General features: G+C 39.1%; 1 protein-coding gene across 1 annotated transcript; it reads right to left on the bottom strand.

Moving 5' to 3' along the window:
- Positions 1–969: 969 nt before the first annotated feature.
- Positions 970–27,880, bottom strand: AMD1 (adenosylmethionine decarboxylase 1). The gene is made up of 9 exons (XM_090279759.1): positions 27,440–27,880; positions 8,119–8,205; positions 7,062–7,188; positions 6,170–6,272; positions 4,278–4,320; positions 4,036–4,180; positions 3,829–3,921; positions 3,591–3,746; positions 970–3,159 (listed from the first exon to the last, which is right to left on the bottom strand). Exons 1-9 carry the CDS (start codon positions 27,547–27,549, stop codon positions 3,019–3,021), a joined length of 1,005 nt encoding a protein of 334 aa, XP_090135885.1. The 5' UTR covers positions 27,550–27,880; the 3' UTR covers positions 970–3,018.
- Between the last annotated feature and the right edge of the window lie 26 nt (positions 27,881–27,906).

Raw genomic sequence — 27,906 nt, 5'->3', positions numbered from 1 at the left:
TTCAGCTTCCTGTAGCTTTGGAGACTGAAGAACTGAAATTTTACCAAATAAACGGGTCATAAAATATGTACGTGTATTGCAAAAAGATCAAGCTTATAATTTTGTTCTAGTTGACAGAAATAACCATCAATGAAATAAAGGAAACTCATAGCTTGTTCTTCCCCATCCAACCACTACAAGGGCTGCTTTATGAGATAAAGGTTGGAATATTCCACCTTCTTCAAACCTTTGACTTTCTCAAAGATCAAACTCCAAACTACATACTTAAATTTTTATTTTATTTTTATTTTTATAGAGGGGAAGGGAGGGAGAAAGAGGGAAACATGGATGTGAGAGATATAGTGATTGGTTACCTCTTGCACACCCCTAACTGGGCACCTGGCCCACAACCCAGGTATGTGCCCTGGCCAGGAATTGAACAGGCAACCTTTCAGTTCACAGGCTGGTGCTCAAGCCACTCAGCCACACCAGCCAGGGCAAAAAAAAAAACAACAACAACAAAAAACCCCCCACAGTATTATTATTCTTACTGCTTACCCTTTCTGCTGATACCCTAGTATATAGCTCAGGTATTTATTTCTTTTTAAAAATCCTTATCCAAGGATATATTCATTGATTTTAGAGAGAAGAAACAAACAAACAAAAAACACTGACTGGCTGTTTCCCACAGGCACCACAACAGGGATAGAACTCACAACCCTCTGGTGTAGAGGACAACACTCCAAAAAATTGAACCACCCAGTCAGGGCCTCAATATTTCTTTCCAGCTTTAGTTATAAAGCCACTAACAAAGTGTTTTAATCTGAATAAAAATTAGATATTCTCCCAGGGGCTTAAAGATCTTTTGTCTTAACTCACAAATCTTAGAATCATTAAATGCAGCTTTCTTCAATTAATTTAAAAAACTTTAGGTGTCGTATTTGGTTACGTATACTATTTAAAAAATACATCACCAGAACATTTTCTGAATGTCGCTAGACAATCAATTAAGCAAACTTTTATTGAAGCTTAAAAGTGTGGTACAGAAATACATTTCAACCAATTTAAGTCCAACACCACCACAAAGAAATTATGGCACCAAAATTTTCCCTCCTCTATCATAATATACTAGGATCAATTTAAATTATCATTTAATCTACAGTTTTCATTCTTCTAGGTTTTGTTTCATACAAATTTGTGTAGTTTTTAGACATTAGATAGAAATCTTAAATCTATTAGAAAAAAATTAGACCTCAAGCCAACACACGTTATCAAATCTACTGGGACACTTCAAGAACAAAATCCACTTTGAGCATTGGTCCTCAAAACAGCACCGAAACATTAGGTGCTGTGTGCTAATTACAGAATCAAACCGATCCACTGATTGAAAGCTTCGTCAATGAAACTCTGAATCAAGAACGTGCTTAAAATAAAAGTCAAGTGTTCTAACCACTTGATTTCACACCAAGTAGATTTTATGTTTAGAAACACTAAAAAAAATGTGTTTCATTTATAAGTACGGAAGGAACGAAAACATCACTGCATCACGCCACAAAGAAAAAAAAAATTTAAGGACAAGAATACAAAATTTAGTCAACTTTGCTGTTTTCTAGGCTGCTTAAATCTCACAGTATTTGGAAATATAGCCAAAAATGCCACTCCTGAAAGCCTGCATTTCTAGTCATTTCCCATGGACCATTTTGGAATTTTGTATGTTATGTTTTATGGATAATTCTGCATCACTGTGTATGTCTGGATAACCTGAAGAGTTCTCATTCTGGTCATTCACTTGACCCTCTGAAAACATGGTGAAGGAAACACCACCAGTAAGAGGAACACACAGAGTCAGAACACTATCACATGTATCGCAAAGTCACAGAACTTCAAGTCACAAGATGGCTTGAACTGAAGTTTATGGTATATTATTAATGGAAATTAGTGGAAAGGGCTAAAATAAAAGTTATGGTGAATGATCTGATTTGACTTACTGAATCCAGTACAACCTTAATTGGAAATTTCCTTGCTAATAAATGTAGTGATAAAATTTTTACACTACTACTTACCAAGTTAGTAAAGACATGGGTACTCATGAGAAGCTAATCTTAATTTACTGGAGAACACAGAATGGCTTATATTTCCCATATAGTTCTGCCAGTATATTCTAACATTAATTTATGTGTTTTCCTTGCTAATCAACACTAGAAGTCTATTTTTGTCACTCTCTTCCCAAAAGAGCCAATGCCAATAAAAAAGAAGCCAAACTCCCTTGACCTCAAAGGAAAATTAAGCCTAGGGGCCACCGCCCTTCTCCCTCTGGGGTATAAGATTGGTATAAACCCACAGTGTAACAGTATATTGCTTTATTGGGGCAGGGTTGGGAGTGGAGACGTGAGAAATGAAATCAGGAATACAAGTGCTGGAAGTAATGTTAAAATAATAATACAGAAAATGGATAACTGCAATCACTTTCTTAAGAGGACTGTACTCGTGGAAGAAAAAACTTTAATTGCTGTTGCAAAAAACATCTGTATAAAGTAGAAATTGGTTTCAGTAACATTAGTAGAGAATGTTCTAGAAATTGGAGGTAACTGGACGTAATTATCCTGGCAGCAATTTTAGAATAGTCCCAGATGGTTAGGCTGAGGCCAACACCTAAGGAGGACGAAAGCCTTGTCTGTGGGGAATTTTGGATGATACCTGGAGAAATAATACACTGTGCATAAACCAAATTGAATTGTTGTCACAAGTGTTATAAAGTTTCACATAGTAAAAGTTTTTTTCTACATGCACTTCAATTTCACAGCAAGAGTGGCATAGGATACCTAAACACAGAAGAGAGCATTCATGCAAGATATCTAACTCCTTGATATAATAATGCATACAATTCAAAATGATTACACTATCATTACATCTAGGGCTTTCTGCAACTACTAGGTGGTGGTTATGGAAAGCACAGCCCCCGGTATCAATATCTAAAGAGCAGCCACCACCTTCTTCTATGTGTGTTCTCTTTTTGCGTTTTTTCTTCATTTTTCTTAATCAACTCTGCTGTTGCTGCTGCTTCTTAGCAAAACTGGTAAAAACAAAGTTGTAATCATTGAACATAGCACTCTGGCAATCAAGACGTTTAAAACCTTCAATCTTCTGGGGCGATGAAAGCACTGTGCGACACTTAGAACTCTGGGGGGAAAAAAGCAACGACACAAAACCAATTAATACTCCCATCTGCATAAGTTATCATAAACAAAATAGTCACGCCACAAATATTTAAAACCACTACCTTAATAATACTGTGGTATTTGAATATTTTAGCTGCCTTCTTATGGGCTCGAGTACGATAAGATATCTTATGTCCCCCAGCCTCCATACCAACCCTACGCCTGCCAGCCAACGCGGAAAATAAACGGGACAGTGAGAAGTCCACCAATTAGGCTAGATATAAAACAAGAGCCAAGAGAAATCTAATGAAACAATAACGCTTTTCATCCCAATAACCTCAACTAGCAGCACTTCTAGAGATCTGACTGATAACGTGCCATCTTAGAACATTTTATGACATCCCTCACTATCCTTTTCTGGGAGATTTTAATGTCAATAATAAAACAAATTACCTGGTTTACAAACAAGGTGGTCACAAACTTTCCCGGCTTGAAGACTTCCACAACTTTCCTGATCAGGTCATCATAGGAGGTCTGACTTAAGTTTGTTTCAAAGCTAACATAAGAAAATTCTGGTTCTGGAGTGATGTGAATAGTCCAATAAGTTCCCTTAGAGAGACAGTTTTGTGTTAATAATGGAAAGGATACACTTAAATATGTAAATAAGTATTAAGCAAACAATATTACTTACATCCGATTTCATGCCATTCATTGAATACCCACAAGGATTGAACATTGTGGCATCAATGACAGAACCTGGTATCAGGTCACGAATTCCACTCTCCTGAAAAACAGGCAAAAGACTGAATTAAATACAGACTTGAAAAATAAAATAAGAATGACTTAAAACAATATATTTAGTCCCCAAACAGAATCCAGAATTATTGAAAATCCTTACACGAGTGACATCCTTTGCAGTAACACCATCTTTCATGTAGAACTGGTCCATAACTGCTGGGTCAAGCTCACTCATCAGAATTTCCAGGGTTTGATCTGGCTGACTGATTACCCTACTCTCTGGGAAATCCAAAGTATACAAGTACCTATACAAAATAAAAAAAATTTCTAAAAATGACAATTGGCAGTTTAAAGTAAAACTTATATAGAAGAAAAAAGTCCACAAAATTGTATCCAACATACCAACAGTCAGAATTCATACGTCCCATACAATATGCTGCTCCATCTGTTGAGGGAGGAGAATGTAAAATAAATGCAACAGATCCATTCGATAGGATGGATGGATTTTTCTTGCCCTTTTAATAGCTAAGTGGATGACTTCACAAAGTAGGCAAGATTCTCTCCCATCACTTTTTAAAATTAAATGTATTTCACTGGCTGTCATTTATACAGCAGCCAGTGAGTCAGTCTAAATCAGTGGTTCTCAACCTTCCTAATGCCACGACCCTTTAATAGTTCTTCATGTTGTGGTGACCCCCAACCATAAAATTATTTCCATTGCTACTTCATAACTGTAATTTTGCTGTTATGAATTGTAATGTAAATATCTGATATGCAGGATGTATTTTCATTGTTACAAATTGAACATAATTAAAGCATAGTGATTAATCACAAAAACAATATGTAATTATGTATGTGTTTTCCGATGGTCTTAGGCAGCCCCTGTGAAGGAGGGGTCGTTCGACCCCCAAGCTGAGAACCGCTGATCTAATGGCTCCTTCTCTCCTAAAACTCTGTTAGGAAACAAAATTTGGTTTCCCCTTTATCTACTCTCTCAAGTAAATGCAAGTCATTTGGGGTTGGTCAAAAGTCCATTACATTTTTTCTGTACGATGGCTCTAGTAGTGCTTAGTTATCTTTAACTTCATTCAAAACAATTTTGTTAAATTATATTGTGATAGCTGTCATATTAGTAGGCATTAAAAAAAAACTTATTAGAATTGAATTTTTGTGCAGCCATTTAAATACTGAAGATGGAAGAAAACACAACACTTTCAGCATATTATGTTTTATTATTTCAAGAAAGGTAAAAACACAACTGAAATGCAAAAAAAAAAAATTGTGCAGTGTATGGAGAAGGTGCTGTGACTTATTGAACATGTCAAAAGTAGTTTGTTAAATTTCTTGGTACTGTTGACATTTTGGCCAAATAATTCTTTGCTGTGGGGCTGTCTTATGCATTGGAAGATGTTCAGCAGCACCCCTGGCCCTCTACCCACTAGAAGCCAATAGTGGGAGATAGCCGACATACTCAAAATATCCAAATCCATAGTTACTGGTGAAAATGAAAAATGCACCTTTTATTTTCTAGAAAAACTAAATGGACCTTTTGACTAATCCAATACTTCTTCCTTTCCATATAGTTTCAAAGCCTCACTCAACCCAGTAAATTAACTGGTAGATATACTAAATTATACCCACTACTCTTTGATTTAGATCAGTAGTTTCATATAAGTAGCTAAGTTAAAAATAGAATAGAAGCCTGATTTTATTTTAAAATCATGCCCATGAGTACCTTTGAAAATTATTAAAATCATCCTGTTTTCAGTCTCATCTAGGATATAAGGATGTTAGATTAGATAACTTCTAGTCTTCTAGTTCCCTGACCTTGAAGGAGGGTCTATAAATAAAAGCTTTGTAAATGAATGGAAAAAAAATCTTGCCCATTTTGTTTAAGTCACACTGTGATCTCACTGTGTTGGTGGCTGGTCATTTTTAAGTCAGCTTAATTCCTACAGAGAATGCTGGACCAGCATCTTTCACCAGGCATTGTTCTGGATGAAGGGGATCACAGCCTTCATAACTACTAAATTAGATACAAATCAGAGCAAGTGGCTAGATGAAAATGAACTCTCCCCTCTAGACTCGATTTTCTTTTTCCATCACTTTAACAACAATGACTGGAGGCACACACATACTCTAAAATTTATAATCAGCTATATTGGTATATTTATCTTAATTATATAATGCACTACATTTGCATACATATGCTTTCACATATATAAAAGATCTCTGAAAAGATATACCCTCTAATTTTAATAAAGCAGGTTTCATTTCTATTTAAGTAAACTTACTTGGGAAAATTGCATTAAGAAACTCTATTTCTTCCTGGAAATTCCGGTGTGGGTACCCTTGGTGAGAAGGCTTCATGAAATTCTTACGAGAATAAAAGAAGCTCTAAAAAAGACAGATAAACAAATATGCATGAGTTAAGTGTTGTAAGGAGCAACTTTGTTTTTAAGTTGTGGAGACATCTCAACAGTCTCAATAATGTAGAGTGCATCAATGCGTTTCTAGAAACTAAAATGCCCAGTCTACCGATTTTGGGTCATAACAACTGTAGTGATTAGGTACAGTATTTCTAGAGCAGTGATTTCTAATCTGAGCTTTTAAATAGGAATGTAAACAAAAATTTTGTGGAAGTACATGTATACATCAAATTTCAACAGTCAGCGATTCAAAAATTAAGAAAATATTGTTTTAGATTTCTTATAAGGGTTAATAATTAACAAAAACTATTTTAGGTCCTATTAATAAGATCACTTTTACCCTAGTTGGGTGAAATGTTAAAATCCAACATCTGGGGAAGAGAGCAGGTATAAGAGGGATAAATGGTAATAATTCTTGAATGTTATCAGAATTTAACTTAATACTGACTGTTGTTCTTTAACATAATTAACTATTTATTATGAAAACTGGGTAATTTTTCTGGCTTTCCCTTCTTAGTTTGTCTGCTGTTCATATTAACACTTCAAGGAGTTAACCATTCAACATATCTGGTTTCTTCATTTCTTTTCCCATTTGATTTTATCTCAAGTCATTCTCTGCTTCCTCCCTGTTCTGCTATTCTTGAGCATCAGGAAGAATATTCTTTCTCCCATGTGTCCATCCTTACCCATGACCACTACAGTAGTATACAAATTTATTTATAATTTAAAGGATCAAATAATGTTTTTGAATACTTACTTGAATTGAGTCAAACCCACTGTAATCCCTAGCAAGTTTCAACAGGGGAACCAGTGCTTTCAGCAAGAGGGTGGTACCACATGTCTTCAAAATGAAACGTCTCTTGGAGACAAACATGCTACTCTCACTGCAATTGAAAAAAGTTACAATATTATAAGGCTGTTTATGTACTACTGAGATACAATTAACCTATTATTGGACTATCATTTACAGTATACAATTTTGGCTAGTAATTTTAAATGTTAAGATTTCAAGGAAGCAAATAATGTACTACAGTAGTCTTCTTCTTCTACTAAACAATCTCAGTTTAAGATTCTAGAACCCACAGAAATAATCCTTGAATTAGATCTAAAGCATATTAGCTCATTACATAAACCCTCTTTTTTACTGCTAAATTTTCCTCCTCACCTCACCTAAGACGTTATTTCCTAAACTCATACTTCACCTTATCTTGCACCACCCACTCTCACATGTATTTATTTCTTCTTGTACTAGGTAATAAGCCCAATGAGGAAAGGAATGTTTGTTTTTACTCACCTTGATATCCTTATGGCCTGGCACCCAAGCCTGTGATAAACATCTCTATATGCCAAACACAAGCTTAGTGAAAAGCAGGTACCTTAATGACCTTGGTTCAATTCAAGGTCCATTATGATACGTATAAGAATGCAATGTACTTATTAAATAAATTAATTTTTTACCTATAAAAAGGATTAATGGCTTTCTTCTGTTATATATGGCAATCCTCTTTGTATGGGGGAGCTAATTTTCACTTTGTCTGAAGTTCTGATATGGAGAGGCATATACTAAAAGGAAGACCTACACCTGCAGTTGAAACTAAAGGTACAATGTCATTGCATCCTGCAGACCTTTCAGGCAAGACTTCAAAACCTACTGCCTAGGGACACCTAGAGTAAACATTTTATTTTACATCATATTTTTAAAAATAATGTAAAAATAATTATAGAATGAAGGTCCACAGGAACAATTTACTATTCTATATGAAGTATGATATAGACTGAAATATGTTAGCTAACACTTGTTTTATAGCACTTACCTGAGTACATAAGCTTCCTGCTTGTCAGTTTTTGTCACACTTATGATTGAACATTGCACATCCTTCAAAAGTATGTCCCATTCGGATCTATTATTTAACAAAAAAGGATGATTAATTCATTATACTACTTGCCTACCCTAAAAAAATTACCAATTTCTCACATTTAAGTTTTCCAATGATCAACACAGCATATTTTATATTTGTCAGCACATTCTTGTTCTAGCTTCTTTTATTAATACCAACATTTAGATTTGTTCCATACTATCTATACTGACATCCACTAAATAAGATGAAACAGTTTGCTCTATATGAAAAACTTAAAAAGCAAACCAGAAAAGTAGAAATTAAGAAAAAGCCAAATAGATAAAATACTGTGAATAAGCCACATACAGAGGAACTTCAAAAGGCCCCTAAACCAAGGAAAATCATTACCTTACACTAGTTAAGTGATTAAAGAAAAGCAAGTTAAAAGCTGAGAAGCATTGTGAAAAAATGAAAAATGCCTTTGGCTGACAATTCAACAGTACAAACATACACATAAAATCTTGGGAATACAACTTCTGGCCAAGATGGAGGTGTAGACAGACAGCTTGCGTCTCTCCCCACAACTAAGAAGGAATACAACTACCTCAAAACTAGAAACAACCAAGTTCCAGAAAATCGAACTGCATGGAAGTCCAGCAAACAAAGATATAAAGAAGAAATACTCATCTAGACAGGTAGGAGGGGCGGAGAGAACGTGGTGTGGTGGTGGCAGCAGTGGCAGGCCAGGTGAAAGCACAGTCACACATTTTTAAAAAGTATGGAAGGACACCTGGGGAGCATTCCCAGCTCCTCACCAGACCTTGAAGCTCATGGTCCCAGCACCGGGGAAAATCAAGCCTCATTGTTTCTGACTGTGCAGACCAGTGGGGGTTGGGGCGGAGGCAGAAACTGCCGGCCTCTCAGCAGAGTTGCTTGTTTAAAAGGGCCCCCATGGTCCTAGAACATCCACAGATCCACCCGCTCTGGGAATGACGGCCAGGGCAGCAGCTAGAGGGGCACCAGTCCGGTGCGGAAGTGGGAGAGGTGCCTGGAAAAGGGGTGAGTGCTGGGCAGGCGGCATTGTTCCCTCTTGGACCCCTCCCCCACATACAGCGCCACGACGTGGTGAAATAGGTCGCTCTGTACAGACAAATCCCTAAGGCTCCGCCCCTTATAACGTAAGGGGAATGACAGCTCCACCTGGGACACAGAGGCAAACAAACACAGGAACCTGTCAGGATGAGGAGACAGAGAAGTATGGCCCCAAAAAGGGAATGGATCAAGATTCCAGTGGGAAAACTAAGCGACGAGGAGATAGACAACCTAACAGATGAGGAGACAGACAACCTAACAGACACAGAATTCAAAACACTTGATAAAGATGCTCATAGGCTTGACAGATATGCTTGCGTATGGCAAACGCGTACGAGAAGAAGGCTATGTTAAGTGAAACGAAGGAAAAGCCACACAAAACCAATGGTGAAGGGAAGAAAACTGGGGTTCAAATCAATGATTTGGAACATAAGGAAGAAAAAAGTCAACCAGTGAAGAACTGAAAAAAATGAGGAAAACTTCCCAAATTTTGTGAAGCAGATGGACATACAAGCCTGGGAAGCACGGAGGGTCCTCGGTGAGCCGGACCCAGAGGGGACCACACAAGGGGCATCATGATTGAGATGCCAAAGGTGAAAGATAGAGAGTCCTGGGGACAGCAAGAGAGGGGGGTGCCTATAGGACTATCAGCTGATTTCTCAGAGGACACTTTGCAGGCAGGCAGGGGCTGGCAAACAGTATTCAATGTGATGAAAGGCAACCTGCAACCAGGACTACTCTATCCAGCAAAGCTATCATATAGAATGGAAGGGCAGATGAAGTGCTTCCCAGACAAGGGGAAGCTAAAGGAGTTCATCATCACCAAGCCATTATTATATGAAATGTCAAAGGGACTTACTTAAGAAAAAGATCAAAACTATGAATACTAAAATGACAACAAACTCACAACTATCAACAACTGAATCTAAAAAATAAAAACAAAATCCAACTAACTAGGCAAACCAGAATAGGAATAGAATCATAGGTATGGGGATCATTTGGAGGGTTATCAGCTGAGAGTGGGGAGGGGGAGAAATGGGGTATGGTGCAGGGACTAAGAAGCATAGTAGGAGGGAATGGAGTAGACAGGAAGAGGTTGAGAAGAACTATATGCACAACCAATGGATGTGGACTAAAAGGGGGGGACAACTGGAGGGAGAGAGGTCACTGGGTGGAGGGGAGCAGAGGGAAAAGAAATTGGGAAAACAGTATAATCAATAAAACATATTAAAAAAAGAAAAAGAAAGAAGCATAATTGGTTGGTACAAAATAGGCAGGGGGTTGTTAAGAATAATATAGGAAAGGGTGAAGCCAAAGAAGTTATATACACGACCCATGGACATGAACTAAGGGGGGTGGGATTGCTGGTGGGAAGAGGGGTACTGGACAGAGGGGAGCAAAGAGGAAAAAAATTGGAACTACTGTAACAACACAATCAATAAAATATACTTTAAAAAAAATCTTGGGAATACAATGTAGCTCTTTAATGAGATGGGAAAATGCCTATTTCAACACGATAATTAATAGCAAAATGAAAGCCATATGGGTATAACTCAGTAAACTAGTTTTAATTTACCTGATTGAGACCTAAAGATGTGCCTCCTCTTTAGTGTGCCCACTATAAACAGAAGGACAGTAACTATTTTAAGGACAATATAAAATAGTTCCATAGGACATCTTAAAATGACCAAATTAAAGGCTAAAAATGTTTTAAGGCTCTTAATATTTGGTAGGTCATTCTTCCATACCTAAAAATATGATAATTATGGTTCAAGTTTTCTTTTCAAGTTAAAACCTTTATTTAGAAATCCGCAGTAGCACAGCCAGAATAAAAACAGGTATGTTTTATTCCTGTGTAGTAAAAAGCAGGCACAAGCCCTGGCTGGTGTGGCTCAGTGGACTGAGTGCCACCCTGCGAACGAAGGGGTCTCCGGTTCGATTCCCAGCCAGGCACATGCCTGGATTGCAGGTCAGGTCCCCATTTGGGAGCACGTGGGCAACCACATATTGGTGTTTCTCTCCCTCTTGTTCTCCCCTCCCTCTCTCTGAAAATAAATAAATCTTAAAAAAACAAACAAACAAACAAACAAACAAACAAACAAAAAAACGGGCAGGCGCAGTACCAATCAATCCAGCTAGAATTTTGTGCCTGTCTCATCATTTTGCTAAAAGAAACTGTTACTGGCTCAACAGGCAATTGTATGGCCAATCACAGAAGGCAGTAATTAAAAAAAAAAAAAAATCCTCACCCAAGGATGTTTATTGATTTTAAGAGAGGAGAGAAGAGAGGGAGGGAAGGTGGGGAGAGACACAGAGAGACATCCATTGGTTGCCTCCTGTACGACACAGGGATCAAACCCGTAACCTTTTGGTGTAGTGGATGGTGCTCTAACCAGCTTACCCACCCGGCCAGGGCAGAAGACAGTATTACCTATTTCTACGATGGGTAAATTAGTTAAACCGAACAGCACTGAAACCCATCTGAAAAAACTTAGAAGAGTTAGGCTTGCTATATTATAGAGCATATCTGCCCATAACTCTACCAAACAATTTTTAAATAGAGGTAACAGTTCTTTTTGAAAGGTGCTGATTGTATAAAGAAAAAAATACATATTTAACTGGGTTATATATTTGCAGTTTTTATTTTAAATTTTTAAAATAGATCAAGGGTTGGTTAAGAAAGAAAAAAAAGTTACAATTAAGATCAAATTCTGGTAGCAGAAACTTAAGAGATTGTTTTAATCCTCTTATTTTAGGTAGCCAAGCACTGGCTTTGAGTTTCAGATTTTTTAAGACTCAAAGTTCACTAACATTTAAACAACATTTCAGAACCCACAGTATTTCAATTCCACAAATAGTATGTTTTAATACACAAAGGAATAATAAACAAGACTGAAAAGAAAAACATGAGGCTCTTACAGAAATGACTACTTTTCTGCTTTGTGACATTCCTTGCAATTATTCCTGGGCTTGGTTTCTTTACCTGGTGGGTAATAAAACTCACTTCAGAGGACCAACAATTTACCTACTAAATACTAAGAATTCAAATACTTAACATCATTCCAATAATGCTACCTGCTAATGTCATTACCTACTCACTTCCCACCTTAATTCAGCACTCCTGCAAATACTTCCTTTCACTCACTGAACACATTAATGAATCCTTTCCTATCACCCCTTCTGGGTTATAGTCACTATTTATATGACTTCTCAATTCTACTGAAATCAAACTGACATACATCATTGTATAAGTTTAAGGTGTACAGCACAGTGGTTAGACTTACATGTATTATGTAACATGTATTATGAAATGACTGCCACAAAAAGTTTAGTTAGCATCCATCATCTCATATGTATACAATAAAGAGAAAGCATAAAAATAAAGTTTTCCTTATGATGAGAATTCTTCACAAGTATGTACTCCTAATTTTCATATATATCATACCGTGATGTTAAATAGTTTGTCAACACTTTTCAACATGCTCCATGGTTGAGCTAAATATTCTAACAAACTGTTCTCTCTTGTATCACTTTAGTCTTCACTGGATTTAAACACTGTCTTGCCTCTTCATTCAATCCTGTTTTCTATGCACCTATCTGAACTTATCCTCAGATGTTTCCATCAACTATCTCCTTTCAACATTTATTGGCCAAAAATAGGTCCATGAGCTAAGTGAATAGGGTTTGATTGCTGTGGGCCTCTATATAAGGTACTCTGATGGGGCTATCTCACTGGGGAACTCCTATGTCAATATTTTTTAGTTCTTTCCTGGACAGGTCAAACTACCCATAGATTCCGTTCTCTTGCCTGGAGAGCATTAAGATTTCAGGTAGGCAAAAGAGGGTAAAGGACTAAGGATCTCACACTTAGTATAAGCGTAAGCTTTTAATCTGTTTTCAGTGTACTGACTATATCCCTCAACAGTACCAGGATTCCTCATTTCAGAAAGAGCCTGTATTACTCTCTCCAGAGAATCAACTATTATCTAATCTTCAGCTCTCCTAGCATCCCCTCTTCATCTGACTTGACAAACTGTATAAAGACAACAACTTAAAATATCAATCCAAATAAAATAAAACATACATCAACAGATACATAGATAACTAAACTTATCCCAATTTTCTGTACTTCAGTCATACTAGGCTTTCCCACAAACTATTCTCTTTCTAGAAATTGATCACTATAAACTTTTTCACCCAAATGAAGCTACTTGAAAGTGGAGAACATAATTACGCCAAAACAATGTAAACTTCGTTGCGGATACTACTGGAATGGATTTCATCCTACCTACCTAGAACCCTCGTCCCCAACTCCCCTCCTCCAGCTTGTACCCCCCACTAACCCACCAGATCAAATCTGTCATTAAAAGGTTTTAAAACTCTTAAGACTTGCCAAAAAATTTTATTTGTCTAGCTATTTTGGTATTCACATCAATTCCACTAGAGCCATTCCATGTAGTTAAGGACTGTGCCTACTAGCCCAGTTCATGGCAGGCTTTCCAGTATTTGCTTAATCTGGCAATAACTTTTCTAATTAGACCTTAAAGGACCTGCTGGAAAATCATGAACACCCTTACATATTAATAATCTAAACTATTGTTATACAATCCTTTGCTGGTTTTTAAAATTGGTCACCATAATAATTCAGGTATTTAGAAGATACATTTCTTGAAAAGATAAAGATTCATTTGACAAAAAAAAAAAAAAAAAAATTCATTTGACAGAATTATCCTGTCAACCAATTATAGATATATATATCCTACTTTAATGCCATCTTATTTTAATGTGAACCTTACTCATTTCACTGCCAAATAACTTAAGTTGCTATAGAACCCACTCATTATAATGAACCTAGATGTGGATTGTTTTCTCAAGTATTTTTTATGTAACACTTCCCTCTCTCTTGGAATCTGCTGACACAAAATAAGCCTTCTGATTTGTTCTACTGGCCCCTCAGGTTCTGTTCATTCTTCCCACCCCACAGTCTTTTTTCTCTGTTGCTGACTGGATAATTCCTACCAATCTATCTTCAAGCTCACTCACTTTTCTGTCATTTCCATTCTACTGAAGCCTGTCCAGTAAACCTTTCATTTCAGTAGTTATTTTTTTGTGTATATTAAAGTTCCATATTCTGTTTCTCTGCTAAAACCTTCTTTCATTTTAAGAGTACTTATTCTTCTTAAAGAATGGTTATGATAGGCACCTTTAAATCTTGATCTGCAATCACTTCAGGGCTAGTGTCTGGTGAGTGTCTTCCTTTGAGAGATGCTGAGAATTTCCTGGTCATTTGTATTATTGAGCAACTTACGACTTGCAGCCTGGACATTCTGATCACGTTATATAATTTTAAAATCTTATTTAGTACTATAGGGCATGCTGATTTTTAAAACTTGTTTTAGCAGGCAACTGAAATACTTAAGGTTCAGTCTTCAAGTTCTTACCCAACTTCTTTCTGTGGGTTATGTTAGGTTTCAGTTTAGTTAGGAAAGGCTGTTTTGCATGCCATGGTATTCAGATCTGTCCTACTCAGTGGCCAGTCTGGGACTGGGAGGTGAGCCATCACTTTTCAAAGCCTTTGGTATTATGTTTAGAGCCAGAGCCATACATGAGCAGCTCAGGGGTGTTCATATAAATCTTTATGGGATTCACTTTATTCAACTCTCTCTCTTCTCTGTAATTGCTGACAATTTCTGGCTCACGGACAGAAGTAGGGAAGCTTTTTGGTCCTCTGGCTTGAGAGCCAAGGCTTTAGTTTTTCCATTCTGCAGCAGGCTGCCTGTGATTATCTGTCTCTCTTGAAGCAAATGGGGGAGATGACAAAGAGGGAAAAGAACAACAGGGATATATCTGATACTATTCCATCTTGGGACCACACAGTTCCTCTGGTCAGAATAAGGTTCTCCCCCTTCCCTTGGAGTTCAGGCATCTGCCCTGCCACAATTAACTACAGGACTGCCTCAGCTGTGGCAGGACAACAGAAGAAAAAACAGAACAGAACAAAACAAAAAACCAAAAAGGGGTTTCAGCCCACTCTCTCTGACCCAAAGGGGCCCTCTTTCTGTCTTCGCAGACAAGAAAAAGAGGACCGTTTGGATCTCTTTATTTGCACCTTGTGCAGATCACCCCAGGAGATTCCGGGGTGGGGCGGGGTGGGGGGGGAAGAAACAGAAAATCATGACTGTTTTAGTGCTATTTCAAATTCTGGTTTCCCTCTCCTATTCACCTGCTAATATTTACTTCTCAAGAGCCCTCAGATAGCTACTCCATGCAGTCTGTAAAGGGTTTTTAGTTGCATTTAGCAAGGTGCTTATTTCATCTTCATGGAAACCACAATGATCTTATAACTCATTTATCATTACTTAATAAACCCTGCAGCCAAATTCTTCTTCATCAAATGGAAATCCTCGAGCAGTCAGTATTTCCCCAAAGTCACAGTATGAAAAAAAGCAATTGTGTTAAAATACCTCGAGACAAACACAGTTGAATGGCCTACCAACCAAGTGATTTTATTAAAGACATAATCCCGGGAGAGCTGATTGGCTCAAGAATATAATAAATCAAGGGGCAAGAAAGACGTGTCAGAGAAATAAAACGGAAGACATTAATACAATGATACACACGTGCATAAAAAGAATGGTGAAAAACCAACACCACAACAGCTGAGAATTCCAGCGTTATTTTATCACATTTCTGTGGGAAAAACAAGCCTCCTTTTATAAATAAAACTTTTTCAGACCCTAGTCACATCCACTCATTTTTATGTTGTCTATGGTTGCTTCCTCTCTATAAGGGCACAGATGAGTAGTTGCAACATAAAATGTCTGCCTTACAAAATTTAAAATTTACTCTCTGGCCCTTTACAGAATGTTATTGACTGTTTTTAGAGGAAAGGTTTTCAGCACCCTGCTTTGTGTCAAAATGTGATGATGAAAAAGACAAAGTGTTTTATACAGCTGACCAAACCATTTTCTAAATTACAATACTCATCTGTGGTTTCAAAGTGAACTAGTATCAAATTATTGAAAAGAATGTCACAGCAGGCTTAGTATGGCGGAAGGTGCCTGTGCATGGTTCCCAAACACACTAACACCTAGACTGAAAGCCACTAGTCTATACTATAAACTATTTTACAAAATTGGTCTTTTTGTCAATCATTGCTATTTTACTTACGTTTTAAATACAGATGGGTTCAGTAAATCATAAACTGAAAAGGAAAATAAAGAAAACAATTTTGGAATGTATCACATAATACTGATTTAGTGATTGGAAAATATTGCAAAAGGTATTCAAGGAAATTCGTAGGTAAACCAAAGTATCCAGATTTGAATTACATTTTCTTTACTTAAATGCTGCTTTCTCACCTCATTGGCCTAACTCAGTGGTTTTCAACCAAGGATGACTGTCACCCAGAACATGTTTGGCAGCATTTAGACATTTCTGGTTGTCACACGGGATGGTGGTGTCACTGCTCACTTGTAGTTGGTAGAGACCAGGGAGGCTGCTACACCATATAGTAAATTGGAACAGTTACCACAATAAAAAATTATCTAGCCCAAAATGTCAAAAGGACTGAGGCTGAGAAATTTTAATTCACATAAATGTGAAGTACCAAAAAAAACACTATCAGACCTGGATGGTGTGGCTCAGTTGGTTGAAGTATCGTCCAACTGAACCACACCATAAACCGAAAGGTCCCTGGTTTAATTCATGGTTAGGACACATACTACCCACACATTGCGAGTTCAGTTCCCAGTTGGGGTATCTACAAGAGGCAACTCATCACTGTCTCTCTCATATCTATATTTCCCTCCCTCTCTAAAATCAATAAGCATGTCATCGGGTGAGGATAAAAAAAAACAACAAAAAACTATCAGATCATGATAAATGATTCCCCAAGAAGTAGTGTTATTCTTTACTAATGATAGTACAGTTTGAATAATCTTGGTTACTATACCCGAGAAGCTAAACATTAATGACAAGCCATATTTTATGTCCAAAGCTTTCTTAAAGCATCTGTGGTCGAGTGGGGTGTTTACAATGGAAAATATGCAAATAAAATGACAAGATGTCCACATTACTTTTGATTCAGTTACACTTGAAATGGCCAACTGGCTGCCTTGGGTCAAATGACTGTTAATAAAGGTCTTAAGACTACACAATTGGGAAAGGACAGACTCTTCATCAAATGACGTTTGAAAAACCGAGTCTCCACACAAAAGAATGTAGTTGAAGCCTTACACTGCACCATATACAAAAATTAATTCAAAATGGAGTAAAGGCTTACATCAAGACCTAAAACTACAAAACTCCTAAGAGAAAATAAGAAAAAGCTTGATGTTGGATTTGGCAATGTTTTCTTGGATGCAACACAAAAAGCACAGGCAACAAAAGCAAAAATAAACAAACAAGTATCATCAAACTTAGTAACTTCTGTATAACATAGGAAACCACTGCAGAAAGTGAAAAGACAACATGCAGAATGGAAGAAAACACCTGCAAACAAGTCTGACAAGCGGTTAATATCCAGAATACAGAAAGAACCCCAACAACAAAAACAACTAAATTTAAGAAATGGCCAAAGGACTTGAGTAGACAGTTCTCCAAAAAAGACACACAAATGGCCAACAAACATGAAAAGATGCTTTACATCACTAATCATATAAGAAATGCTAATCAAAACCACTTTGTACCCATTAGGATGTCTAAAAAAAAAGGAAGGAAATAACAAATGTTGGCAAGGATGTGGAGAAATTGTAACAATAGTGCACCTTTGGTAAAAATTACCATATGATCTAGCAACCCCACTTCTGGGTGTGAATCTAAAAGTATTCAAAATAGGATCTGGAAGAGGTATTTGAACATCCATGTTCAATGTAACTCACAATTGTCAAAAGGAGGAAGCAACCCAAATGTCCACCAGGAGATTAACTGATAATGAAAATGTGGTACATACATATAATAGATTATTCAGGCTCAAAGGAAATCCTATCACATGCTACAACATGGATGAATGTTACGGACATTATATTAAATGAAATAAGCCAGTCACAAAAGGACAAATACTGACTCCACTTCTGTGAGGTACTCCAACACTTACAAAGTAGAAAGGTGGTTGTCGAAGGCTGGAGGAGAGGGTAAATCAGTATTTATGGTTAGTTTCAGTATACTTTTGCAAGATGAAAAAAGGTTATACAGACTTGTACACTTAAAATGGTAAATTTAATGCTAGATTTTTTTTTTAAAGCCACAATTTCACGTGATTCGATTCCTCTAATAGATTACCCCCTAAAAGTAAAAACTGCTGGTTTCAGAGTTATCAATTTACTCAAAAAGCCTATGTGAATCTTCCCTCAACTGTGGACCTTAGCTAATAGTCTGACCTGTCTATGTCAAAGATTCTTCATACATTCAGGCCTTAACACCTCACCATGATCACACCCTAAAACATTAAGATTATTCTTCAATGAAGCCTAGACTGACTAAAATAAATTCTGAGTATGCCTTCCTAGGGCAGTTAATTCAGATATCCAGAGAAGTAAATCAACCCAGATCACACTGCTAATTATAATCACAGTATACTCTTATCTCAACCCTGGCTGGTTTGGCTCAGTGGATTGAGCGTCGGCCTGCGAGCTAAGTGTCGCTGGTTCGATCTTCCAGTCAGGGCACATCAGGGAAGGAAAACTCTGACTCCAAAAAACCTCCGCTGCCTTGCGGCATACCTCTTCAGGGGAAAGGCTAAGGGAGTAAACCCCGACAGAAAATCCGGAGCCGGAGTCCCTAAGGCGGTTTGACGTTGTAGTCAACACCGGCAACTCCTGCGGCGCACCTGAAGCCAAGCTGTATCGACTCCGTCTTTCCCTTGGACCCTTCAGCTGCGAAGAGAGGGGGGGTCTGCTGCATGGGCAACAGCAGACCCTCCATATCACCCTGCCCAGGCTCTGTAGCTTCAGCTTCACTGGAGAGGACACTCCAGCGTCATCGCAAGATGTCGATTCAACACGGGAGGAGACAGATACCGTGTCACTCCCGAGTCGGACTGCACAGCCATTCTCGGCGGTGCAGATAGACTCTTAAGAAGCTACACCATCGTCTCTCGAGACGGACGGCTGCCGATCGATACTCTTATCTCAAATTTCCCCCCCAAATTTAAATCACTATCAGTATAATTACTGCTATATTCAGTTGATTATTATTTTCAACGTGTACTTCTGAAAGAAAGGTAGTTTAGAGACAGGAGGAGTTCAAACTTCTTTGAAACTATTAGGATGTAATGAGTTTAATTCAACAGGAAGCTTTTCTTCTCCAAAACATGTACATTAAAAGGTTTTTTGGCAAGAGTTTATAAAATTCCTTCAATGTGAATGATCAATACTGCAATACTGTGCAATGATGTAGTCAAGTAAGGTATGACTCCTGGGAAAGTTAATGCTGAGGTGTAATTTACTATCTTTGCACCTGCCCCCAATCCTTTACTGCAACTTAAATTTTAGCTTATAAAGGTAAAATACTTCAGGGTTCCTCACAATTAATATTCATCCTCTTCATCTCCACTAGAATTTCCCATCTGAACCCACCTCATTACTAGGAATAGGTCAGGTCTGTGATGAATTCAAAAGCAAAAAGCCAATTTTACTGTCCTGAGAGAACAATAAACTATCTTTTCTTCTCACCAAAATTTATAATTTTCTAACAGACTTCCTCCCCATTACTGCCACCCTCTCCAAAGCTGCCATCAAAATAAGACTTTTGTTTGGTCCAGCATTTTAGTCTAGCAACTCTTAAGACATTTTTATATATCTTTTTGAAACCTGAAAAATTAGTAGACAAAACAAAACTGCAGGTTAAACCTAAGATACTACCCCTTCATTTTTACATTTCAACTTTAAATATCTCATGAAATAAGTCAGTTTTAGAAGACATCATCCATTCATTTATTTACTTGGATATGTTGGGACTACTGCTTCTTTCCAATGTATGATTGACCAGTATTCTTTAAACCAAGCCATACCAGACAAGATTTTCCTACTAAAAATAATACCTCCAAGAACGTTTCCCTTTTTATCTCCCTTGAGAAATTAGTTAAAAAAAAAAAAAAAAAAGATTGTCAATATTATGTAATTTGTTTAGATTACACTCAGGACAATTCTACTACTAAATGGCCTACAGGAGGATGGGAAATGTTTAATAGAAAAGGCTAACATTCAGGAAGAGGGGTCCAGCTTGACTTGGAGTTAAAGCTCAGAACAATAAGCCAATTTTATTTTAAGTGTGTTCTATTCCCTTATGCCACATAAAAAACCTCAATTCCAGATGGACTGTAGAAATATGAAAGGTAAAACAATGTTTAGGAGGAAAAGTCTTAATAACCACAGGATGAGCAAGATATCTCAAATAGTTGTGGATGAAAAGGCGCCATATACTAAACCTGACAAACTCAGGGGAGGCCTGCATGACGGCCTTACCAACTCACAGACTGGATGTAAGGATGGTCTGAAATTAAAACTTCCTAACTAAAAGCAAATTATGGTGGGTAGTCTTGTACTGGGTCACTATAATCCTGGACAAAGGTCAGTCTTTACTGTAACTATGAGTCTCTTGTCTTTTTCTCATCTATGATAACGTATCTTTGGAATGTCACTAATTCCCTTTTCCAGCCCCCTCAGGACACAATCTTCCCCCAGAGCAGACCACAGAACCCCTCACTGTTATTGTTACCACGTTAACTGTTAACTATCCTGTACCCACCTATGTAAAAGAAACACAAGTCTATCCAATCCCAGAGTTCAGGCTTTGCTTTCTCCGGCCTCCCTAATCTATAACCAATGAATTTCACGTACCCACTCCCCACACTCCATGCCTTCCCCTTTGATTCTGATGTATAAAATAAGTGGGAAAATCATCCCTTTCTGGATCATTTTCTTAATCTGTTGCCTGTCAACTGTCTGCAGCCTGGCTCAAACTCAGAAGAATTCTAGGTTTGGATGTTTCTTATGTCAACATAATACATAAAAACTGCTAACTGTTAAAGGAAAAATATCAATAAATTTAATTAACTATATTAAACTTACGAGCTTCTATTTTTAAAGATATCATTAGTAGAATAAGGAAAATCATAGAGGGTATATTTGTTGTTGTTGTTTTTAAAGATTTTATTTATTCTTTAGAGAACAGGTGAAGGGAGGGAGAAAGAGAGGGAGAAAAACACTGATCAGTTGCCTCTTGTGTTTGTAGAGAGAGAAAGCCATATGATTAGTAAGGAGGTAAAGAGAGTCATGCAATCTGAAAAAAGGAATGGTCCTGCCATGCGGCCTGGCTAGGCCTTGGCTAGTGAGAAAGTCGGCCTGCTACTGCTTTAATCATGCGGACTTCAGTGGACTCCAAAGCCCGGACTTGTGAACTTTTGAAACTCAGGACATGTGAAAAGGACTCTCTTGAAACTCGTGTCTTTACCGGACTTCCCCATGATCCAGTGCAACACAGCACATGTTTTCTGGACTATTACAAGGAGGCTGATGACATCATACCCCAGGTCCTGAAGGAGCGAGCTGACAAAGAATGGGTAACTTCTGGGCATGTTTTTGGCTTAGAGTCTTATGGGGAGCAAGGGAAGTGCTGGGTCCCATGGGAGAACAGGGCTCTAAGCTGAAGCGCTCACTGCCCTCCTCAGGTTGGAATATTGTAAATAAAGACCTGTTTTCCCCAACACTAAATGTTGGGTTTTACACCAAGGCACCACATGAAAAGAACCCCTTTTTGCTCGGTAGCAATTTTGGCACAACCCAACGAGGACCTGGCCAGCAACCCTTTGGTTTGTGGGATGATGCCCAACCCAATGAGCCACACCACACCAGTCAGGGATATAGAGAGGTATGTTTGTAATACACACATTAGACAGATAATCCGTCTGTAATATATTAAGAACTGTAAATAGAAAGTCTCCCCATTAGAAAAATAGGTAAATAAACTTGAACAAGCATTTCACAAAAGATATCCAAATGGCAAATAAAGATATAAAAAAAGGAAGCTCAACTCCATTAGTCTAATGGGGAATACATACTACTACCACTCCTCCTCCACCACACACACACACACACACACACTAGCTAAAATTAAAGACAATACCACATGTTAGAGAAAGATGGAACCCTCAAGCTAGATATATGCACTCTGTGGCTTAACAATTCCACCCCTAGATGTATGTATATCTAACAAAAATGCATAATGTTCACTAAAAGACACAAGCAATAGGGTTCACAGCAATACATTTGTATTAGCAAACAGGAAACTATTCAAATGCCCATTAACAGTAGAGTGGGTCAATTGTAGCATTGATATAGTCACACAAAATACTATGCATACAACAAGAAAGAACTACAAAACCTCAAAACATAATGCTGATCACAGGAGGGCCCTAAGTGATGTAAACTAAATGATTCCGTATCTAGTATACTAGAAGTTAAGATAGTGCTACGTGAGGGGGTAGAAGGCAGGATAGTAACTGCAAGGCGTGCAAGTGGGATTTCTGGATAGTTACATTCCTTAGAGTGCTGTTTACAGGAGTGGAGTCAGTTTGTGAAAACTAGGTCTGTACTTAAGATTTTCATAACTTTTTGAAAACAAAAAGTTTTTTTTTTAATATCTGTACTCAAAGATAAGCTGACCCTGGCCCGTGGCTCAGTTGGTTGGGGCATTGTCCTATAAACCGAAAGGTCACAGGTTCATTTCTGGGTTAGGGCATGTACGGGAGGCACCTGATCTCTCACATTGATATTTCTCTCCTTCCCCTCTAAAATTAAAAAAAAAAAAACACATAAAAATAAAAAAGATACAAAGGGGACCCCCCCCCCAAAACTGCAATTAATTTAGAAAAAATTGTGTATTTATTCTTACACATTTAAACCTGTCACCTTCAAAGTATTCTCCACCTGGTGCAAGAGACCTATCGAGACATGTTTTTTCACTGCTCAAAACATTTTGAACTAGTCTACTTTGATGCCTTTTAGTGCCTTTGCTGTTTTTTGTTTCACTTCTTCCACATCTCCAAAATGTTTTCCCTTTGAGGACTTTTTTCATAGGGGAAACAAAAAAATTAGCTCAGGGCGAGATTGGGTGGATAGGGAAGGTGAGGCACAGGGGTCAACACTCAAGAGTGGTGTGGGCAGGTGCACTGGTAAATCATCCATCATGAAATGGGCGAATGCGTTGAAAAGTCTTTAAAAAAAAACCACTAAAGCTGAACGCAGCCTCTCACAGCAACACCAGCTGGTACACTGATACAGATGGGATTCCTGGAACACTGCCTAATGAGGAAAGCCTGTACTGCAAGGGGCCCACCATCCATAAGATAATTCTGGGTTTTCTGGGGTACCTTGTCATAAGCTGTCTTACTAACAACCAGATTTTTCCTGTCATACTTTTTTGGGGAAGCTGATTACCACTTCCTCAAACTCTGCTGGAATGTTTCCTTCAGAATGGCTAAATGTTTTTTTTTTTTCTCTTGGTTCAAGTCTTTGGAATAATTTTCATATTATAAATTCTTCAAACCCCGCACCATTTCCCATTAAAAATTTTTGTTCTTATACTTTATGAAAGCAGCTTCCCAAGTTCATATCTATCTTTATTGTACAAATACTCTAAGTTGATTTCATACAGATGCTAATTACTAGGCTTACATACATGGGAGGAGAGGGCTTAACAGCAAACAAAATTATCCTTTGGTTTGCAGCAGTAAGTACAATATGTATGCCAATAATAAATACATTAATATTTCTACTAGCAAGGAAGCTCAATCATACGTAAGGGTAAGAATCACTAAAAAGACGAAGTTACTAGGCAAAAATGATCAGATTGTTTGTTAAACGCATGCATGCATTTATTTTAACCTGTGTTGTAGAACTTCAAACTCTACCCATCTCTTTATTTAATCTCCAAGATTTCTCTTTTTTTTTTTCATTTTTTATTGTTGTTTTATTATAGTCCCATCCCCTCCCCCCATTGCTCTCTAATCTACAGGGTTTCGGACATACATATCTACTTGTAAAACCGTCAAATCACAAGACAGTGACCATTTCCACCACCCCTAAAAGGTCCGTCAGGGCAGTTTATAATCCACATGTCCCTTTACTCCCATCCTCAGGCAACCACTGACCTGATTAGTATGCATTTTCTAGAGTTTTACAGAAGTTAAATCTTACATTATAGTACTTTCTAAGAAACTGCCAAATCATTTCCCAAAGCGGTTTGTTCACTTTCCATTCTCACCAGCAAAATGAGAGTTCTGGTTCCTTCACACCCTGTTAGGGTTTAGATATCAAAATTATGCCCATTCAAAATAAGCCGGGATATGTGTCCCCTCTTTAGTTATAAGAATGTGTGTAAAAAAAAGGCTGGAATTATGTCCTCCTTAAATGTTAGGAAGAACCCTCCAGTGAAACCATCTGAGCCTTGAAATTTTTTATGGGATTATTAATGATTAATTCAATTTATGTAATGATTATAGAACTATTTAGATTTCTTTTTCTGAAATTTTCCCATAACATTCTTGTTATCTTTATAGCACATGTAGTAATCCCGTTAGGACATCTGTGCCTTCTCACTCTCAATTGTTAGGGCACCCTTTGATGTGTAGCCTTTTATACTACAATCTGATATACTTTATTCTCCAGCCTTGGTTGCTAAAAAGAGAAAGAAAAGATTTTGTCTTAAAGAACAAAGATAAATATAAAACACTTTTAACACTTAAACAGTGGTTACTGTGTGTCACTGTTTTTATGTACTATAGTTTACTAATCCACTTAATCCTCACAACTACATACCTCATGCAGTATGTACCATTACAGTCTCCATTTCAGAGATGAGGAAACATCACACAGCTAGCTATTAAATGATGTCTAATTCAAATCCAGACATTCCCAAGGCCACATACCATTTCATTATGCATATTCTTCCAGATGGTCTCTGGGGGTCCACACCACCCTCCTAGTTACCAGACTCCAGTGATTCCCTCTTGCTAGATCATGAACTTTAGGTGATTTATCCAGCATCTAATATTTTCTCAGGTACTTTTGTAACCTCCTAGTAAAATAACCTCTCTGGTGCACCCTTGATTGACAATTCACTGAAAAATGTTCCCAGAAACATTACCAATGGCCTTCTCAATTAAATCTGATAAAGACTAAATTTTCAGTTCTTAGTTGCTCCACCTGCAACAGCTGAAGTGCACTAGAAGACTCTCAAAACAGTGGTTTTACGAATATTAAATGTCTACAAAATGTACAGCACCACATCATGAACTGCACAAAACTGAGTATTGTCCTGAAGATTAAACTTCTGCCATCATTTTAAGAGCCACACTCGAGCAGTAAAATAATTGCTACTGATAAAAGTACAGAGGAAAAGTGGTTTTCAAATATTTAAAGAAGGCAAGCTGCCCTTTTATAAACCTTTCTCTCCCTCCTGAATTCAGGGAACTCTTAATCACCAAACAAAAAAAAGGCCCAAGCTTCAATTCTGGCATTTCTATGCAAGAGCCTGGGGAAGAAAAACCCTCTTCCCTTTATTAAGAATGTATTCTTATGAATAAGCTTCAGAACATTTAATGAGCCACAGCAAAACAAGGTTATTCATTTTATTTTATACGATTTTCTAGATAATGCGATAATGCGATCACAATCGTTTCACCAAACACTTTATCACCAACACCAGGGAGTTTTCCCACTTGTGAAATGAAGGAAATACTAAACTTCCCCATATTCGTAAGAAAGTAACTGCTTCCTGTTACATCTAAAGTGCTTAGACCTGAGCCTGGCACATGGTAAACATTTTAATTGTAGCACAAAGCTTGAAAAACGAGACCTGTGACAAGAGCTCTCACGCTGCTTTTCTACGAGAATCCTTCAAGACAGAACGCCTTAAAGTTCCGGCAGCACGTGTCTTCCCGGATTCCCTTCTCCAGTTGCTTTTTGTCAGGGACAGCGCTAAGCCCAGCCAACATTCCTGAAACGCCGATTGGCCCACACCCTGGGCCGGGCTCTCTGTGGGGCCCAGGAGCTCATTGGTCGTCCACGCTCAATGAAGCCACCACGCCGGTCCCTGACCTGCACCGCCACACTCGTGCGCGGAGGAGCCTAGAAAGGCAAGGGGTGGCTAGCGGTCTGGCTGCCGCGGTCCACGGGCCCAGGCACCTGCGGAATCGCCTGCGCTTTAATATCTGCGTTTGGATTACCCAAAGACCACCCGAAGACCTCTCATTTTCTGCGCAAGCAGCCCAGCTCTCTCGCGCGACTGCCGGGGTGGGAGGCTGGGGCCCCAGATTCCTACGCTGGCTTAGGCAATCAAGATATTATGTCCCGACCCGGACGGGCCTGTAGCCCGTAAACGAAGGCAAACCACGCACCCCGCCAGAACCCCACCGACTCAGTAACAGGTTACAGAAACCAAGGTCAAGAGACTCGGGAGCAAGCCTCAGCGGGCTCTGAGATCGTCTCCGGGGACCGCCCCGAAAACGCTTTGGTGCAGAGCGTGTTAGGGCGGCGGTGGGGCCCAGCCACTGCGACACCACCGCTCCCCCCGCAAATCCCCGCCGCCCAGGCGCCACAAGCTGCCAGATCGGACCGCGAGCGGGAGGCCTGCTCGCCAGGCCTTCAGCCGAGAACCCGCAGGGCCCCCTCCTACCCGCCGCACTCGGTGAGAACGAGTCCGGTTCAAACCCGCTCCCTCCCTCCTCCACTCCCCGAAGCGGGCACGCCCGAATTAGCGCCTGACTAAGCCCGCCGAGCCACACCTGCCGAAAGGGAGCCCGCGCGGCTCCCCTGGACGCCCAGCCTCGGGGCTCGGACCTTCAGTTCCCGAGGGGAAAGTTGGAGGCGCGGGCGCCAAACCGCCCCGAGCGGCGCCTCCCGCTGCCCAGCCCGGGACGTTACCTGAGCACGCGGCGGCACCGGCCTCCTCCCTTCGCCCCGGGCAGCGCCTGGCTAGGCAACGGCGGCGGGAGAAACCGGCTCGGCGCCCGCGTGGATGCGGCCGCTCCCCCCCACCCCCCAGCTCCGGGTATCCCTGCACGGCGCCCAAACGACCCCTGATAGCGGACCTGCCCCCACTTGAAGGCTGCGGGAACCCGGCCCCGGACTTCCGCCAGTGGTTAGTATCTTAGAGGCGGCGACTGCCCCAGAACAGACGGTGGGCGAGAGCCCCGAGCACCCACCTTGGGATGGTGCGAAGATCCCCAGATCCTTGATTTGCGTCGGGTTGCTGCCTGGAGAACCAGACCTCCAGTAGCTTCTCGGTCCCTTCGAAAAAATGTGCAGCTTCCATCACCGTGAGACTAGCGAACAACCAACAACCACAGAAAATCAACTAAATTAAATCTCTTCTCCCGCCGCTGCTGCGGATTGTTCCAGCTGTTTCTGAAGTTCAGGTTCCTTTTTTTTTCTTTTTTTTTTTTGCTATAATTTTATATTAACTTTTTTTTAAAAAAGGATTAATAAAATTTTCCCGGCTTTTTTGTGAGCGAAAGTTGAACGTGAGTCTGTTGGAATTAGAGGCAGATACAGTTCAGTCTCTTGCAGTCCGCCGTTTCCCCGTTAGAGAGAGCAGAGCGAGCGCTAGCTAATGTCGCCGGCCATACTGTGGAAGCGAGTGCACTGCGTGAGCAGCGAATTTATATACCCC

This window comes from Furipterus horrens, unplaced genomic scaffold (assembly GCF_987537825.1).
Source record: "Furipterus horrens unplaced genomic scaffold, mFurHor1.1.pri manual_scaffold_6, whole genome shotgun sequence".
In the NCBI taxonomy this organism is placed as follows: Eukaryota; Metazoa; Chordata; class Mammalia; order Chiroptera; family Furipteridae; genus Furipterus; species Furipterus horrens.
The sequence above is the reverse complement of the archived record's forward strand: the minus strand, read 5'-3'. Positions and strand labels throughout refer to the sequence as shown.

Excerpts from the sequence above, each read along its gene's own strand:
- AMD1 (XM_090279759.1), bottom strand. The coding sequence starts at position 27,549 with ATGGAAGCTGCACATTTTTTCGAAGGGACCGAGAAGCTACTGGAGGTC. Across the intron at positions 8,206-27,439 it reads GATCTTCGCACCATCCCAAG|ATCCGAATGGGACATACTTT; the intron begins GTGGGTGCTCGG and ends GTTAAATAATAG. Across the intron at positions 4,181-4,277 it reads CGTATGAATTCTGACTGTTG|GTACTTGTATACTTTGGATT; the intron begins GTATGTTGGATA and ends TATTTTGTATAG.